Raw genomic sequence first — 18,258 nt, forward strand, 5'->3', positions numbered from 1 at the left:
AGCTGTCTGGAAATAGCCGGAGCTGCTGGTGTGTGTTTTGTTTTGCTGTTTAATCTAGGTTTCTTTCACCAGTAATAAATTGCTGAAATCAATCCAAGTCAATGAAGTTATTGATCATCTTTTTCATATGTAATACACATTGCATATTAATTCAATGCTGGGATGCCTCCAGTGATAGGATTCAAAATATTTTACTGCTGGTTCTGTGGGCATGACTTGGTGGGCATGGCTTGGTGGACATGGCAGGGGAAGGATTCAGTTTCAATTTCAATTTGTATGCTGCCCACTCCCTTGGGACTCTGGGCGGCTTACAGACAGATAAAAAAGCATTTAAAAATTTAAAAGTAAAGAAATACAATTGTTAAAATTACACAACAACCATTCAGTCTAAGTTGGGCTGGACATTGATCAACAGCCCCAGGCCTGCCGGGACAGCCAGGTCTTAGTGGCTTTACGGAAGGCTGGGAGAGTGGTAAGGGTCCAGATCTCTACGGGTAGATCGTTCCACAGGGCCGGCGCAGCTACAGAGAAGGCCCTCCCCCAGGGGGCTGCCAGCCAGCATTGTCCAGTTGACGGCACCCGGAGGAGGCCCCACCTGTGAGATCTTGTTGGTCATTGCGAAGTATGTGGCAGGAGGCGGTCTCTCAGGTAGCCAGGTCCTAAACCATGTACGGCTTTAAAAGTAACGACTAGCATCTTGAAGCACGTTCGGAGACCAATAGGGAGCCAGTGCAGCTCGCGGAGGATGGGTGTAACATGGGTGTATCTAGGTACACCCAGTATTGCTCGCGCAGCTGCATTCTGGACCAACTGCAGTCTTCGAACACTCTTCAGGGGTAGCCCCATGTAGAACGTGTTACAGTAATCCAGTCTTGAGGTGACGAGGGCATGAGTGACCATCCAAAGTGCCTCCCAGTCCAGATAGGGCCGCAACTGGTGCACCAACTGGACACTGTAAAATCTCCATTCCCTCCCCACTCATGGGGAAGGATACTGCAAAATCCCCATTTCCTCCCGATCAGCTGGGACTCAGGAGGCAGAGAATAGATGGGGTGGGGCAAGTCAGAGGTGGTATTTCTCTGAACTATTCAAAATTTCTGCTACCGGTTCTCCAGAACTGGTCAGAACCTGCTGAATACCACCTGTGCTCCAGATGCCCTCTGGAGGCCGGAAGCTGGCCTATTTCTAGCCTTCCCGGACTTCTGGTAGGCATGTTTTTCACACACACACATCGAGCTTCCGCATATGCCCTGCGCTTACCTGCATCCAAAACGGGCCACATGGGGACTCCTGGTAGGGGTGGGGTGGGGTCAGTGGGCCAGCAAGGAGTAGGATTTGGGGGTTCTCCAAACTGCACAGAATCTTAGCTAGAGGTTCTCCTGAACCCCTGTGAACTCCCAGCAGCGAACTTCTGGATGCCTCCTGACTGTGCCAGGCCTTCCCTTTCTCCTGGGGCACTGGTTAAAAAACAGTGACGGACTCGAAGAGAAGGGAAAGCTGCACTGCTTCTTTTAATCATTCTAAAGCTTTTGTCAATTTACCAAGGTAATATACAGGAGGAAATTATTGGGATGAAGGTGGATTAAATGTGGGATTTAAAGAGAGCCCTAGATTCTCATGTCATTGGAGAACTTGGCGCCTTTGTCCTTCTGATGAAACAATGCTGGCTTTCTCCCTGGAGGTAGGGATCAGAAGCTGAGTCAGCTGCACATTCTGAACGGAAGACACATGTTGAAGTGATCTTCAAGCAGGATGAATGGAATAATGAAAAAAACCTTATAAAAGCATCCCCATAGGCATTTCAAAGAGGGATATTTTAAGAATAGGAGGAGAAATGGAAAACAACTGGTTCCTTCTCACTGATATGATAACCATGCCTTGGTTGTTTCATAAACCCAGTTTCTAAATAGGCCCTTGTGACCTCTCTTTCTCCCCTCCCTAAATTACTAAGTATGTAAATATAAAACTTTTGGCCATGGTTGTTAAGTGAATCACTGTGGTTCCTAAGAAGATCATGCAGCCATTAAGCAAATCCGTCTTCCTCCACTGACTTTGCTTGTCGTAAGCCAGCTAATGATTGATCATGTGACATTGGGAGGCGGCAATCATACATGCTGGTTGCCAAGCACCCAAATTTTGATCATGTGATCATGGGGATGCGACAAGAGTCATAAGTGTGAGGATCTGTTATAAGTGATTTTTTTTCCAGTGCTCTATAACTTGGAAACAAGAGGTCCAAAGGTGGTATTTAGCTAGTTCTGACAGGTTCTGGAGAACTGGTAGCAGAAATTCTGAGAATGGGGAGGGAATGGGGATTTTGCAGTATCCTTCCCCTGCCATGTCCACAAAGCCACGCCCACAGAAATAGTAATAAAAAAAAATGAATCCCACCACTGAAGAGGCCGTAAGTTGAAGGCTGCCCATATTGCTTGATATTATTGAGAATTCTTCAGTATTGCTATTACTGACAACACCTACAACAATACCAGCTTCAAAGAGAACTGATTGAAAACCTAATTGGGAGATTAGGTTTCTTTGCTTCAACCAGCGCGGGTGCTCCCAGAGAGTGGGTCTATATGTGTAAATGAGGCAATGATTGCCTGCACCTAGTGAAGTAATAATTTTCCTTTTTTAATTACCCAAATCCTATCTAAGTGAAACTGCGACTGCAATCCTATGGTGCAATTATCAGGGTTTCCTATTTTATAATCTCTCTAGCTATATTTGAATTTTAAACTGAGAGGAAAAAGTAATTAACAACAACAAATTCTGCCACACTATGTTACACTGCACAATAAAATTGAAAATAAGCATATTTTATTTCTAGAAGGAGGCAGATTTAATAATAGGCCTGCTAGCTTTCCGCGGAGGTTAATTGTGTGTGTGTGTGTGTGTGTGTGTATGTATATATATTAGCATTTTAATAACACTTTCCTTTACTAAACTGAAAAAGTAGAGATCAAAGAAAAGTAAATTCCATGTTATCATTTTCCCTTGTTTTACTCCCTTCGATAATGTGTTTAATAAGTCAGGTTTTTTTTTAAGGCTCTCACCATTATACATTTAGGCTCCTTTGTTTAATGTTTTCGTTCCCCCCAGCAAATGAGTTAATCAAATAGGCTGGAGATGAAATGAATACAAAAGAATTCCAGCCAATGGGAAAATCAGTATTCACAAATCTTACAGAAAAATCCAAGTGCCATCCATAAGTCTCATCTGATATAGTTAATGGACTGAAGGAAGATCACTCATTCTATTACTGTTAATAAAGTGAGGAGTCTCAGCGAGCTTCAATAATAATGCTTCAGTATTAGGAATTGGGGGGGGGAGGCAAACACAGGAGAGACCTGACAGCATTCTTGCAATACTTGAAGGCTGATCACACAGAAGAGGGGGTCGATTTATTTTCCAAAGCTCCTGAGAGCAGGGCAGGAAGTAATGGGTCAGGGGGAGATTCAACCTGGGAAAAAGGAGGAATTTCCTGAAGTTAGAATGTTTAATCAGTGGAATAGCTTGCCTCATGTGGGCGCTCCATGACTGGTAGAGCCAAGGTGGCGCAGTGGTTAAATGCAGCACTGCAGGCTACTGCTAGATCAGCAGGTCAGCGGTTCACATCTCACCGGCTCAGGGTTGACTCAGCCTTCCATCCTTCCGAGGTGGGTAAAATGAGGACCCAGATTGTTGGGGGCAATATGCTGACTCTCTGTAAACCGCTTAGAGAGGCCTGAAAGGCCTATGAAGCGGTATATAAGTCTACTGCTATTGCTATTGCTATTGGTAGTTTTCATGAGAAGATAGGATGCCATTTGTCTGGGATAGGATAGGATAGAATAACAGAGTTGGAAAGGACCTTGGAGGTCTTCTAGTCCAACCCTCTGCTCAGGCAGGAAACCCTATACCAGTGTTGCAAACCTGCCAAAATGGGAGTGCACGCACAGATGCACACATGGCAGAAACTAGAAAAGCAGCTGCCTGGTGCGCATTCATGCACCGGGAAGATAATATTCGTGTTTCGGCATGTGCATATGCACTGGCCACCTGGTCTTCCGTTTTCTGATGTGCATGCGAAGACCAGCAGGCCAGTGTGGATGCACGTGCAGGAAACCGGAAGATCATCTTCCCGGTGCACGGATGTGCTCTGGGCGGCTGCTCTTCCAGTTTCCGGTGCTCCCGTCCACATGAAGACCAGCTGGCCGGGGCTTCGTAACCTGAAAGAGCAATGCCCGGAGAGATGGCTCTGTGTGCCACTTCCGGCACATGTGCCATAGGTTCCCCATCACAGCCCTATACCATTTCAAACAAATGGTTGTCCAATAACTTTAAAACTTACAGTGTTGGAGTGGCATAAGGACTCCTGCCTTGAGCAGGAGGCTGTATTAGAAGACTTCTAAGCTCGCTTCCAGTGCTATGATTCTATGGTTCCATTTTGTGTATGGGTCCTCCAGAAAATTTCTTTAGCCTTCCTTAGCAACCTTCCAGAAGTGGCAAATGTGATCTCTAGGCTGGAATACTGCAATGTGCTCTACATGGGGCTGCCCTTGAAGAGCATCCGGCGACTTCAGCTAGTCCAGAACGCAGCCGCGCGAGTGATTATGGGCGCACCGCGGTTCGCCCACATAACACCGATCCTCCGTGAGCTGCGCTGGCTACCTGTTGATCTCCGGGTGCGCTTCAAGGTGCTACTCACCATTCATAAAGCCCTTCATGGTAGTGGATCTGACTATTTGAGAGACCGCCTTCTGCCAATTACCTCCCTTCGTCCCATCAGATCGCATAGAGTAGGCCTCCTTCGAATTCCATCCGCCAGTCAGTGCCGACTGGCGACTACGCGGAGGAGAGCCTTCTCGGTTGCAGCTCCGACGCTTTGGAACGATCTCCCCGTGGAGATTCGCACCCTCACCACCATCCAGACCTTCCGCAAAGCCCTCAAGATCTGGCTATCCCGTCAGGCCTGGGGATAAGATCCCAATCTCGCCCCGCCCGAATGTTGAATGAATGTTGTGTTTTACTGATTATTTTTTTCTTTATTCACATTTCTTTTATGTCCTGTCTCACACTCCCCCTCCTATGAAATGTAAGCTGCCCTGAGTCCCCTTAGGGAAAAGGGTGGCCTATAAATGTTAATAAAACACACAAAAAAAACACAAAACACAAATATTAACCCATGTCCTAGGGTACTGAGAGTTATGGGCACTATATCAAACACATCTAGACGACATTCAGATAAGGAACTGTCCATGTGGCTCAACATTGTTTGCCCTGTTATAAGAATCCTTCAGCTGATGTTTTTCTGACCAACATTGTCTTGGAAAATCTAAATAAAGTGAGCATCCATAATATTTGTGCATTTATTTTATAATAAAATTAAATGGCAGGAATAACTAGTTTAGTGTAGTGACTAAACTATTAGTCAAAGATTGGGAAGATCCAGGCTGAAGTCCCCCCTTAATTATGGAAATAGACTCGGGAACTTTAGGCCAGGTGGCCTCTCACAGCCCAACCTACATTTATTGTTGCTTTGGTAAATTGAAGAGGGATCCCCATGGAAATCACCTTGTTCTTTTGGAGGAAAGGTAGAATATAAATTTAGTAAGTGAAAAATTAATATGATCGAGGATTATAAAATCATCTATATTTGAAGAGGTTTTGTGTATATTTTTAGGCTTACAACTCTGCTCTGGAATTAAGTAATGAGACTGACTGGCTTTAAAGTGACAAAATAAAGCATTTCATCATAAAATTCAGGATATTACAATGAGGTTAGGTACATTGAAGAAGGGTAAGACAGTCTTAATGTTTAATGAGTTGAAAACCTAGCTACGCTTCATTAGGGATAATCTTACTTTCCTTTATGTATCCTAGTGTGTCAGACAAAAATAGTCCATGTGTTTGTTTCATTCTTATAGTAAATATATCATGAAAATCTATAAACAGGATAACGTTATTCAGTAACCATATAAAATATATTATGTAAATGCAACCAGTGACTATTAGGCTTTATGGCTGGTGTGAGATCTCCTGTTTGTCATCCGATTAATAGAAGCTACAGATAATGGAGAATTCCAGCTTTTCCCCTGACTCAGAAGAAATGTACGACTTGACAATTCCTACTGTTGCATTGGCTTCTATGCAGATAATTAATTGCATGAAAAACATATCCATCTGATAAATTAATTCTATCTTATCCATGCAGATATCAAATATGACAATCCTTTTAGATGTCCTTCTTTTACTCTAACTCTGCAGCATTTTATGTACATTAAAATAATTTTCTCTTTGGATTTTGCAGGTCTCTCATTCTACACTCGAGTGCTTGAGAACTGTGAGAATGAAGCTCCATTTGATGAGGTAAGGAAGGAATTTCTGAATTGGAGAAAGGTTGGGAAAATTGGAGAATTGTGGCACCTTTGTATTCTCCCACTACTTCAGACCTGCAAACAAGCTGCTCTGTATTCTGTTTTGGCAACTGTGCTCCATCAGTATATAGCAAGTCACTCTCTTGTGAGATGGGAGCAGTGGTGGGATTCAAATAATTTAACAACTGGTTCCCTGCCCTAATAACCAGCTGGGTAGGTGTGGCTCGATAGTCATGTGACCATATGGGCATGAGGCGTGGCCAACTCAACATCACTCAGGTTCATGGGCACTTTGCCTTAGTTGTTATAATGAAATAAGGGTTAACTGGAGAGGGAGTTTTTGCAAGTGGTGCAATAAGGATTAGGCTAGAAGCAACACCAGAAGGTTTCCTTTCTGCCTTCCTTACAGGATTAGCCCTGTAAAGTGGGAAAAAAACAAAATGAGATTTCTTCCAACACCCGGTTCTCCGAACTGCTTAGAAAGTTAAAAACTGGTTCTCCGGAATAGGTGCAAACTGGCTGAATCCAACCACTGAATGGGAGACTATGATGAATATGATAAATAAATAACAAACAAACAAACATTCTTGAATATCTACAAGAACCCCAGCAATCACTAGATGCAGCAAAGGAATATAGAAAATTCAGATTCTTTGCTGCCCTCAGATTCTTTGCTGCCCTCTAGTGATCATCCAGATGATTTCAGTCTACATATAGTAGATCTCAGGATATGAGACACTGTGTGTATATTGTGCTTAGCTTGGAGGGTCACATAACTTTTCCAACATTTTTGCATCAATTGGCATATGCAGAGAATAGGGTGTGGCTAAAAATGGCTACAGTGAAAGAAGGACTTCCCCATTTATAAAACAGCTGCTATAATCAAGAAAAAAACCATTTCCTTAAATATTCAGCTAGTTCTTGTATATCTAACAGGTTTTTTTTTTTTTAAAGTTTCATTTGTTTGAAATGAATGCTCAGTTTTTAGAAAGCTAATCATGGATTGTGAAGTTAGAACGTTTAATTTAAGGATTATAGTTTATAAGATCTAAATGGAACATACTAAAACCCTGCAATTTAACCACTTGTGGTTCAAAAATTTTGTTCCGTTGAAATAAGCAGGAATACTATTAAACTTCCTTATAACTTGAACAATCTTATCTTAGAATAACCCACAGCAACACATGCATTCAAGATTTTTTGCATCCATCAGCTAACACAATAGGCAACCCGTAATAAGTTTATTAAATATGTAAGACAGAGGAAAGTAGCTGAGCATTTTCAGAGCCAAAATTCTTAGATTGATAGAAATTCTAATGAGGAACTTTATTTTTTATTTTTTAAACCCTCTAAGCTCATGTTCTTGTAAAGATATTTATTTCTTGAATATTTATATCATACTTTACGGTAATTTTTATGTTGGCCATTCCTGTTTAATTTAACTTCTTTTTAGTAGATAGTTGTACAAGTATTATAACTTTATCATAAACAACTTTAGGTCTTTAAAGTTAGTATATACTGCCAGTACTGATTGCAAAAACAGTTATTTTTAAAAAATGATTTTTTAAATTGAAACTGTATTAGAAATTCCAATTTAAGAAATTCAGAGATGTGGTATATATAAAATAAGAAGAGTTACACAGTTCATCATCAATAAGTTGTTTCTCTCCTTGATTAGTTTCCACCCATTGCTTCTTGTCCTGCCCTCAGGTGCTTTGTAGAATATCTTGACCCCCTCTTCTTTGTGGCAGCCCCTGATATATTGGAACACTGCTATCATGTCTCCCTTAGTCCTTCTTTTCATTAAACTAGACATACCCAGTTCCTGCAACCGTTCTTCATATGTTTTAGTCTCCAGTCCGCTAATCATCTTTGTTGCTCTTCACTGCACTCTTTCTAGAGTCTCCATAACTTTTCTACATCATAGTGACCAAAACTGAATGCAGTATTCCAAGTGTGGCCTTACCAAGGCATTATAAAGTGGTATTAACACATCACATGATCTTGATTCTATCCTTCTATTTATGCAGCCTAGAACTGTGTTGGCTTTTTTGGCAGCTGCTGCACACTGCTGGCTCATATTTAAATGGTTGTCCACTAGGACTCCAAGATCCCTTTCACAGTTACTACTGTTGAGCAAGTTACCACCTATACTGTACCTGTGCATTTTGTTTTTGTTGCCTAAATGTAGAACCTTACTCTTTTCACCATTGAATTTCATTTTATTAGATAGTGCCCAATGTTCAAGTTTGTCAAGATCCTTTTGTATCTTTAGCCTATCTTCTGGAGTGTTGGCTATTCCTGCCAGCTTCAAGGTCTTACTTACCACCTATAAAGCGCTCCATGGTAGTGGATCTGGCTATTTGAGAGACCGCCTCCTGCCAATTACCTCCCTGCGTCCCATCAGATCGCACAGAGTAGGCCTCCTCCGAATTCCATCCGCCAGTCAGTGCTGACTGGCGACTACGCGGAGGAGAGCCTTCTCAGTTGCAGCTCCGACACTATGGAACAACCTCCCCGTGGAGATCCGTACCCTCACCACAGTCCAGGCCTTCCGCACAGCCCTCAAGATCTGGCTATCCCGTCAGGCCTGGGGATAGGATTATTCTCACCCCGCCCGAATGTTGAGTGAATGTTATGTTTTTATGGTTAATTTCTTTTATTCACGTTTCTTTTTCTTTTAAGTCTTGTCTTGCACTCCCTTCCCCCCATTGTTGTAAGCCGCCCTGAGTCCCCTCAGGGAAAAGGGCGGCATATAAATGTTCAATAAAATCCAAAAAATCCAAAAAATCTGCAAATTTGATGAGTTCCCCATTTATTCCCTCATCCAAATCATTGATGAAGATGTTGAAGAGTACTGGGCCCAAAACAGAGCCTTGGGGTACTCCACTGCATACTTCCCTCCATGAAGATGCAGTTCCATTGAGGACTACAAGTTGAGTGCGGTTGGTCAGCCAGTTACGAATCCATCTGGTGGTGATGCTGTCTAACCTACATTCTTCTACTTTATCTAATAGTAGGTTATGGTCTACTTTATCAAATGCCTTACTGAAGTCCAAGTAAACTATATCGACGACATTCCTCTGGTCCACTAATTTTGTCACATTATCAAAGAATGCAATAAGATTAGTCTGGCATTATCTGTTTTTGACAAACCCATATTGGCTTTTGGCTATTACTTTGTTTTCTTCTAGGTGTTCGCTAATTTGTTGCTTGATTATCTTTTCCAGAATCTTTCCTGGTATTGAGGTCAGGCTGATAGGTCTGTAGTTTCCAGGTTCGGTTTTTTCCCCCTTTTTTGAAGATGGGAACCACATCAGCTCTTTTCCAGTCCTCTGAAAAATCATTGAAAAATGATTCTGACAAGCTAAAAAAAAAATATTCAAGAAGTAAACTTCAATAGGAAAGTATTCTTCTGACCCAGCTCCCCAAACATGACAAACTCTTTGAAGTTAACTCAAAGATTCCTTTATTAGGAATGCTGGCAACCCCGACAAAATGTTTCTCTCTCACTGCAGGCTAACAAGTCCGTCCCCGTCCGGAAGATGAATAGTTGTCAGCCACATCTATTCCTCTCCGCTCCCTGCCTTTTGTCCCCAGAGCTAGGGTGGGGCTTCGCTAGCAGCGGTGGCTCTTCCTTCCCAAGGATCAGCCCACAGATTTCCACTGCTCTCCTCTCCTCTGTGTTCTGTGCATCCACTCATCAGGCACTGGACCCAGGTGTTCCTCTGAAGAAGCTTCTTGGATGAGAAGTGAAATGTCTTCCAAGAACAAACCAGAAAGTCCAGTTGCCTCTTGAAAAAAGCACCTTTGAGACATCTTGAGTTACATCTTGGGGGGGTCTGTGGACACAAAAAGTTTTTAAAGGGGGTCTGTGGTGAGGAAAGGGTTGAGAACCAATGCCCATATCTATTACTTTCAGCCTTGTGAGGTAATTCAGGTAAGAAGCACATCCAGAAGTACTAGTATCAGGTCATGGTTGTCTCAAAGGTGCTTTTTTTTGAAGAAGCTTCTTGGATGAGAAGTGAAATGTCTTCAAAGAAAAAACCAGAAAGTCCAGTTGCTTCTTGAAAAAAGCACCATTGAGATTACCAACTGAATATGGGTTAGCAGTGTGATGTGGCTGTAACAAATGCATTCCCAAATCCAGCCGGTTCTTACAGGTTCTGACAAACCGGTAGTGGAAATTTTGAGTAGTTCAAAGAACCGGCAAATACCATCTCTGGCTGGCCCCGCCTCCATCTATTCCCTGCCTCCCGAGTCCCAGCTGATCGGCTGGATCTTCTTTTCTTGCCCTTGCACAGGGGAACGGAACTGGAAAGCAGGTTAGTGGGGTGGGGAAGGAATGGGAATATTGCAGTTTCCTTCCCCCAGAAGTGGGGAGGGAATGGGGATTTTGCAGTACCCTTCCCCTGGAGTGGGGTGGGAATGGGGATTTTGCAGTATTCTTTCCCCAGAAGTGGGGAGGGAATGGGGATTTTGCAGTATCCTTCCCCTGGAGTGTGTGGGGGAATTGAAATTTTGTAGTATCCTTCCCCTGCCACACTCACCAAGCCATGCTCACAATAAAAAAATTTGAATTCCGCCACTGATTCCAGTCTGTTTTGCTCAGAACCCTCTTTGAATACTGTGTGAAGTTATGGGCACCATCCTTCCAGAAGTGCTCAGTAGACTAGAGATTGAGTTCTATGAAGAGAGGTCAAAGGTGCTAAGTACATTTAGCCTAGGGAAGAAGGAACATGATAGCACTCTTGAAAGGATGTCACACAGAAGGTCAAGACCTGTTCTTTATTGTTCCACAGTGTTGGATATTGAATAATGGATTTACATTTACAAGAAAGCAGAGTCTGATTAAAGATCACAAGTTAAGTTTGAATGATGATAAGAATGCTCTTAATGTATAAGAGCACTTTGCAGAATAGAGTTTTGCAAATGGTTGGACTTGATGATCTCAATCACAACGTCCAACTCTATGAGTCATTTCCTGTGAGCTGGGCTGCTATACAAATATGATTAAATAAATAAATGCATAGATTTTAAACTTTTTCGTTTTTAACCTCCAGCAAAAATAGGAATCTGGATAGAAAGCATGCATTGTAACTCTACGCCTCTGGGGGGTATTTTACAATAATATTTTGTGAATTAACTGATTTTTAGTTTCCGCAGTTGATTTATTTTAACTTTTTTGGATCACTACAGTTCCAAGCACAAAGCATATGTTTTAAATATATCAACTTGTACAATGTACTAATTCACTGATTGTTAGACATCCCTTTGAAAAATGACAGAACTCTCTGGGAGTGTCAATCTCCCACCCCCACTTTGCCAATATATAAGCATGTTAGTCATCCTAAATGAAGTAAGAAGGATGAAGTGTAGCTTCTCTGCAACTTCCCCTTTGGTCACCCTGATCCCAGTGCCTTCAGTTGGGAAGGATTGAGCAGGATTGAGAATTCAGGAAGCAGTGAATGAGATTCCCAGCTAAAAAGAGGTTCAGAGGTTCTGTGACCCAAGGGTAAACATGTGTATGTGCTGGTTTGTAGTATAAAAGTGATATCAGTCTTTAATTTTCAATGGGGGAGGCACCATCCTGTGAAATATATAAAATTGTAGATAATTTCATAGATCAAGTCCTTATGGCTCCTGAACTTTAGAATAGAATAGAATAGAATAGAATAACAGAGTTGGAAGGGACCTTGGAGGTCTTCTAGTCCAACCCCCTGCTCAAACAGGAAACCATACACCACTTCAGACAAATGGTTATCCAACATATTCTTATAAACTTCCAGTGTTGGGGCATTCACAACTTCTGGAGGCAAATTGTTCCACTAATTAATTGTTCTGTCAGGAAATTCCTTCTTAGTTCTAAGTTGCTCCTCTCCTTGATTAGTTTCCACCCATTGCTTCTTGTCTGGACTTCTGGTGCTTTGGGAAGTAGGTTAATTCCCCTCTTCTTTGTGGTAGCTCCTCAATTATTGGAACACTGCTATCATGTCTCCCCTAGTCCTTCTCTTTATTAAACTAGACATACTCAGTTCCTGCAACCGTTCTTCATATGTTTTAGCCTCCAGTCTCTTAATCATCTTTGTTGCTCTTCTCTGCACTCTTTCTAGAGTCTCCACATCTTTTTTACATTGTGGCAGCCAACACTGGATGCAGTATTCCAAGTGTGGCCTTACCAAGGAATTATAAAGTGGTAGTAATACTTCACGTGATCTTGACTCTATCCCTCTGTTTTTGCAGCCTAGAATTGTGTTGGCACAGTTGGCTGATAAACCTGTTCACAAAGTTTTCCTGAAAGCAAAATGGAAATGTTGTTTCCATTGCCTTTTTCTGGGTGTGCGTATTTTGTTTTGCTTTTTATACTTCCCTGCCTATCTCTTAGCTTCAGGAGTTTCTGGCAGCCACCTACCAAGTTTTAAAAATATCCAACTCAGCTTTTTTTTCCAACATAAACCAAATTTGGCCAGGACCTGCTACCCAAAGTTACTTGGGATACAGAGTTTTCATCAAAGCAATGCCTCATTATCACAATGTCAGCTTTGGTGCCTTTTATATTTGCCCGCCACATCACAGCATATTTACAAAAGGAGTGGAGTTTGGTGTGATACTGCTTTTGCCATTTCTCTCTTGATCCCACTGTGGACATCTTTGTTGAGGTTTGTGGCCAACAACTATTTCCAGTTCTAATTGCTCTTCTGTGATCTCATTGTCACAATGGCTTGGAGTCTCCTTCCAAAATTACTCATGAAATCATTACTTTTATGAGACTCTAGTCATCCTCCCATAGGTTCTTGTGAAGCTTCAGCCATTAGTTGTGCGTTGTTGCGGCCCGCCGGCAATCAGCAAAGCTGGCAGCAGAGTCAGACAGTGAGGAGGTTGAGGAGGAACATGGGCCAGTCCTGGGGGTTGAGGAAAGCTCAGACAAGGGCTCTGTGTTGAAGACAGAGAGGGAATTAGACAGCGGTGAGACAGAAGAACAGCTGGAGCCTGTTCCCAGTATGCGCAAGCACAGAGCTTCCAGAAGACAAGAACAACTAAGAAAGCAGGGTCAACTTGGGAGTAAAACCACACCTTGGAGGTGATTGGCATAGGAAACAAAAGAAGAACGAAGGGGGAGTGGGCTTTTGTAGGAAAAAAATCATTCATTCTGTTAGTTCAAGAGTGAAAAGTTCTGTGTGTGACTTTAAGAGACTCAGTGCCAAGTTTGCCTTGCCCTGTGTTTGGAAACTAGTTATCAGGTAGTGCTTCAAATGAGATAAGGTGCGTGTGGATAAACATTCCTCTTAATGACTGTTTATTAAGCCTTGCTGACTGTGAATGAAAGGCATTCACAGTCATGTAAATAAAGGAGGTTTTGCAGGGCCAAGACTTTGCTTCTTGCTTTCTAAGGAAGCCTGGGTCAGAATGTGTGTGTGTGTGTGTGTGTGTGTGTGTGTGTTTACTGATGTTTTGGGGAGGGATGCACGTGATAAGAGTTTATGGCTGCCTTGTGTTTGTGTCCAAGTTGCTAATCTTACTCTAAAGCAAAAAATAATAATAATAAAAAATCCCACCCTTGCTTCAAGTCACTACTGGATGTATTACGTTCTTTTACCTGGAAGTCCTACATTTTAATGTCTGCTGTACACGAGCTTCCTGGAGTTATGTATAGCAATATAAGCTGTTTATGCTGCAAAGAAGTTTCTTTGTTCACATTCTGGATATAATCCTGCGATGATGCCTAGGGCAATATTCTTTATCGCTTAGCTTGGTGCATGCCTTGTCTGTAATCATAAACTGCCCATGAAGTTGTACAGAATATCTTAGATTCTGCTCTCACCATTTATCTCCCTAAATCTGCAACGCTGTCTCTTCCTCTGTTGTTACATAAACCACGGGTGCTGCAAGCCTTACATAACAGGCTCCCTCTCATCACATACCCATTAAAATGCTCAGATTGTAGATACTCTCTTCCCCACCTACATTTTCTTTTTCCCTCTCTTCTTTCTCTCCCTTTCCCTCCCACAATTCACACTGAGTTTCTTTTCTTTGTGAATTTTACTCAGCTGCAATCTTCAGAGCCAACTTAATCTATAGAGAGTAAAGCACACACGTTTGGAAGGGGAAACCTGATTACATGTCAGTACTTTTGGCGAGGTGCAAATGCAGTGCAACTTGTGGCATAGAAAATTGCCGCCCTACACTTTTCCCATGTGGAATCATCTTCCATTTCTCCCATTGTCTTTCCATGAAGACTTTTCAGAGGTCCCAAATAGCTGGGACTTTAGAATCAGGGTTAGTTCACATCAGTGATGGGCTGCTGCTGGTTTAACAACTAGTTCGGTGAGTGCACACTTTGTGTGTGCATGTATCTAAAGTGCTTGTGCGCAGCGCTGAAAATGGAGCATTTAGAAGCTCAGCTGCTTCCCTTCCAAGTCAGCAATGGTAAGTAAAACAGCAAAGGGGAGAAGGAAGCAATTCTGTTGCGCGATTGAGATGAGCTAGAAATCAGGAAATAAAGGACAGGATAGGGCAGGGGTAGGTGGGCGGGGCAAGCTGATCATTATCGCTACCGGTTCACCCGAACCGGAATGAACCGGCTGAATACCACATGTCCTAGGATGTTCACGTTTGTTTCTCAGCTTGGGGATCTACAGTTGTCATTAAATTAAACATGTCATGCTGAACTATAATGTGATTTATTTGTCTTTGGTATATTGTAGAAATTTAGCCATTATGATTTGTAAATACGTACAATTTACAGTTTAATACACTGTATAAACCCAGTCAGTTGTGATTAAGAAAAAGCTAGGAAGGGTGTTCCAGTGAAGGTGTATTATCCTTAAGCGTTTCATCCATGTTCCACTAATGTCATCATCTTTGGACTTTCTTTGAAAAGGTTACATGCTTAGGCAGGATGTATGTATGCCTCTATATTTGGCTTTGCATGCTTTACAAACTAGTTTTGAGTTCAGCTTATTTCTGTGGCCAGTTCTCTTTGGGGATAAGGAATATATAAAAGAACTTTTAAACAATATGAGATAACCATTTTAAAATAATTAAAATGTGTTACATACATTTTATAATGTATATAAAATTTAAAAAGATTAAATGGGCACTTGGTTGCCTTCTACTTGAAATCCAAGGACAATGAGTGATTTGTGAGATTTGCATAAAATATTTTTTCCTGATAGATTGCTTCATTTTACAGTACAGGAAAAAGAAAATACACAGATAAGTAGATTGCCATCTTGGGAAACTGAGCATAGATCTGATGTAGTCTTTGTTCTCAGAGTCTTAATTAGATTTTTATAATGTCCCGTGGGATCATTTCCATTGTCCTTTTTTTGTCAGATTGAATTATCTTAATTAACACCAGACCTGAAAAGGGCTTTCTGATTTGTTTCTATCCAATGCGTAAAAACATAATCAGATTATTTAAAATATTAGTCCCACTGTGTTTTTACAAAAGATCAAACTCTTTGAAGCTAGTAATCTTCAAACTGTATATGAGGTACTTGGATAAAAAGTGTCTGGACAAAATCAAGCACAATATTAGACATTTCTGCCACTCTTAGACCAAAGATTGACAAAGAATACACACCAATAATTAATTGTTTTGTTTGAGGTGTGTTTTTGTCTTTCCTTGCTTACAATCATTTTACAGCAGACCCTTGTGTATGAAGTATCTGCAGTTCTTGGCCAAGTTAAATATTTAAATAAGACTAGGAATAAAGATTTGAAGAACATTCTCTGACAAGTAGCAAATTCTATAACATCCTATTGCTGAAACTGAGTTGAGGGTGCATCTTAGAATTAATTGTGCCATGGAGAAGGCAGAATTTCAAAAATCAGTATGAAAGAGACTAATGTATCCCATACCTGCAAAGCAGATGATTACTGAATATTCTGAGACCTTTTTATGAAAATGTATAAGGTAAAATATCCCTGAATATTTAATTGGAGTGGAATAAAAGGCTTTGTACTACCATATTAGAAGTATAGGAAACACCCTTTCTGTCACTCTAAATTTTTAATAATGAATTGAAGGTACAGGAAATGCCAATAAGGGTGTAAAGGTATCTTGTGAAAAACTATCAAGGAAAGTTATTTGCCTCCTAACATTCAAACATGCTTTAAAAAATCAATTCTTTATTCTGAGCACTGAATATCGAGTCAATAAATCCACATGATGGGATCAAACAGAATGGACATTTGCCTGCTGGGTTACAGTCCAATAACAATGCACATGGCTGTGAGAATTACAGGCTGCCTTGGTGTAGCACAGTTGTGGCAAGAGAGCCTTAACCAAGACAACATGGCATTTCTGCAGTTAAAACCATGTCAAGAAATGGAAAGTGCTTTGTTATTCTTGAATAAACCTTAGAAATTACAGTGTTGCTGCCAGCAAAAATGATCTCTATGAATTGTGGAAAATACAAGAAAAATAACACTAACACAGTGTTATTGTATATTCTGCTTTTCTTCTGTGAACATGAGTATGTTCCCTAATTTTATCCCCATAGTGAGGCAGATTGGGCAGAGAAAGATCCTAAATCATTAGCAGACAGATTAACAGTGTTGGAACAGTGTTGGAAGGGGCCTTGCAGGTCATCTAGTCCAACCCCCAGTCCAAGCAGGAGATCCTCTACCTAGGATCAAACTCACAAGCTCCTGATTGTGAAGCAAGACCATCATTCATGAGATCCAAACAGAGATTCATTCAGGAAACTCCTAGTTGACTGGGTGCCTGTCATTCTCTAAACTCTGAATCCAGAAGGTATCTCCTACATTATAATGGGCGTATTGTGGTTGCCACAGTAAAACACAATAGGTGTTCTTAAACATTTAGAGGAGAATTTTGTTCATTGGGAGATAGAATCAAAACCATGCACTCAAACATAGGAATCTTTACTTTTAGCTTTTTCTAGCTCTATTCTCATGTCATGTGAGGTGATAGTAAATACTTATTGGTTCTATTGTCGCTTGATTGCCTAAAGGAGATACAACAGGTTTTGAAATGTTATAGCAGACAGTAGCATGGATTAATTCTCAAGGCTTCTGACCCTTATTAAAACTGCTTTTTGAAATTGCAAATCTGCCATGCAAGAAAGAGAATATTAGTGCTTGATCTAGGTAGAGTTCTATTACAGTCACATCTACAGTATATTAATAAATCTGTTGGCAAGGATGACATCAAAAGGTATGTCTCCAAAAGCCATTGATTCTAACATATGCTACTGTATGTTGTGGGCTAAAGCTTTCTTTTGTGAATCTCTCCAGCTAAACCGAAGAGAAAAGAGCTTGAGTAGCTGCTGGCATCCTCAGAGTTGTCTAAATCCTATTTTTTTTTTATTTTCGGGATAGCAGCAAAAACGAACTTCCCAGAGAAGCTTTCAAACTTAGTGGGTTTATTTACGTTTTATTTGTTTTATATTACTCATGTAGCTATTGTATATATTGTATATAGCCAAGATCTTCCGTAGCATACAATACTGCAAAAATAAAACAAAAACAATATACAAAAAAATCAAATAAGAAGAAAATAATATAAACCAAGGGAGGGAGGGAGGAAGGGAGGAAGGTAGGTAGGTCGGTAGCAGTTGTGGGATACATCCAGTACGCCCGGTACGGGAATACTGGTACCTGCTGGGAGTACCAGGTACCATTCCAGTACGGTGCTCCGGAGGACCCACCCGCCAGCCTGCTGTCCTTACATGGTTTTGAACCAATTGGGGGCTTCCACACATGTGCATGGAGCGTACGGCAACTGCGTGATGCTCCGCTGAGAAGCTGGAGCATTGTGGAGCTGTCGTGGAGCGTCACGGGCAGTAAGTATGCATGCACAGGCTGTGCGCATGCTGCGCACATGCATGTGGTGAACGCCCGGCCCCGTTGCACCATACCGGTTGCAACAGGA

General features: G+C 41.4%; 1 protein-coding gene across 1 annotated transcript in view; it reads left to right on the plus strand.

Annotated features, from left to right (window-relative positions):
- Window positions 1-18,258, plus strand: part of OTOF (otoferlin) — a 191,155-nt gene that overhangs the window by 12,574 nt on the left and 160,323 nt on the right. Inside the window, exon 2 of the mRNA XM_032216294.1 lies at window positions 6,290-6,348. Coding sequence (XP_032072185.1) covers window positions 6,290-6,348 — 59 coding nt within the window. The remainder of the gene's footprint in view (window positions 1-6,289; window positions 6,349-18,258) is intronic.

This window comes from Thamnophis elegans, chromosome 4 (genome assembly GCF_009769535.1).
Source record: "Thamnophis elegans isolate rThaEle1 chromosome 4, rThaEle1.pri, whole genome shotgun sequence".
NCBI classification, from domain to species: domain Eukaryota; kingdom Metazoa; phylum Chordata; class Lepidosauria; order Squamata; family Colubridae; genus Thamnophis; species Thamnophis elegans.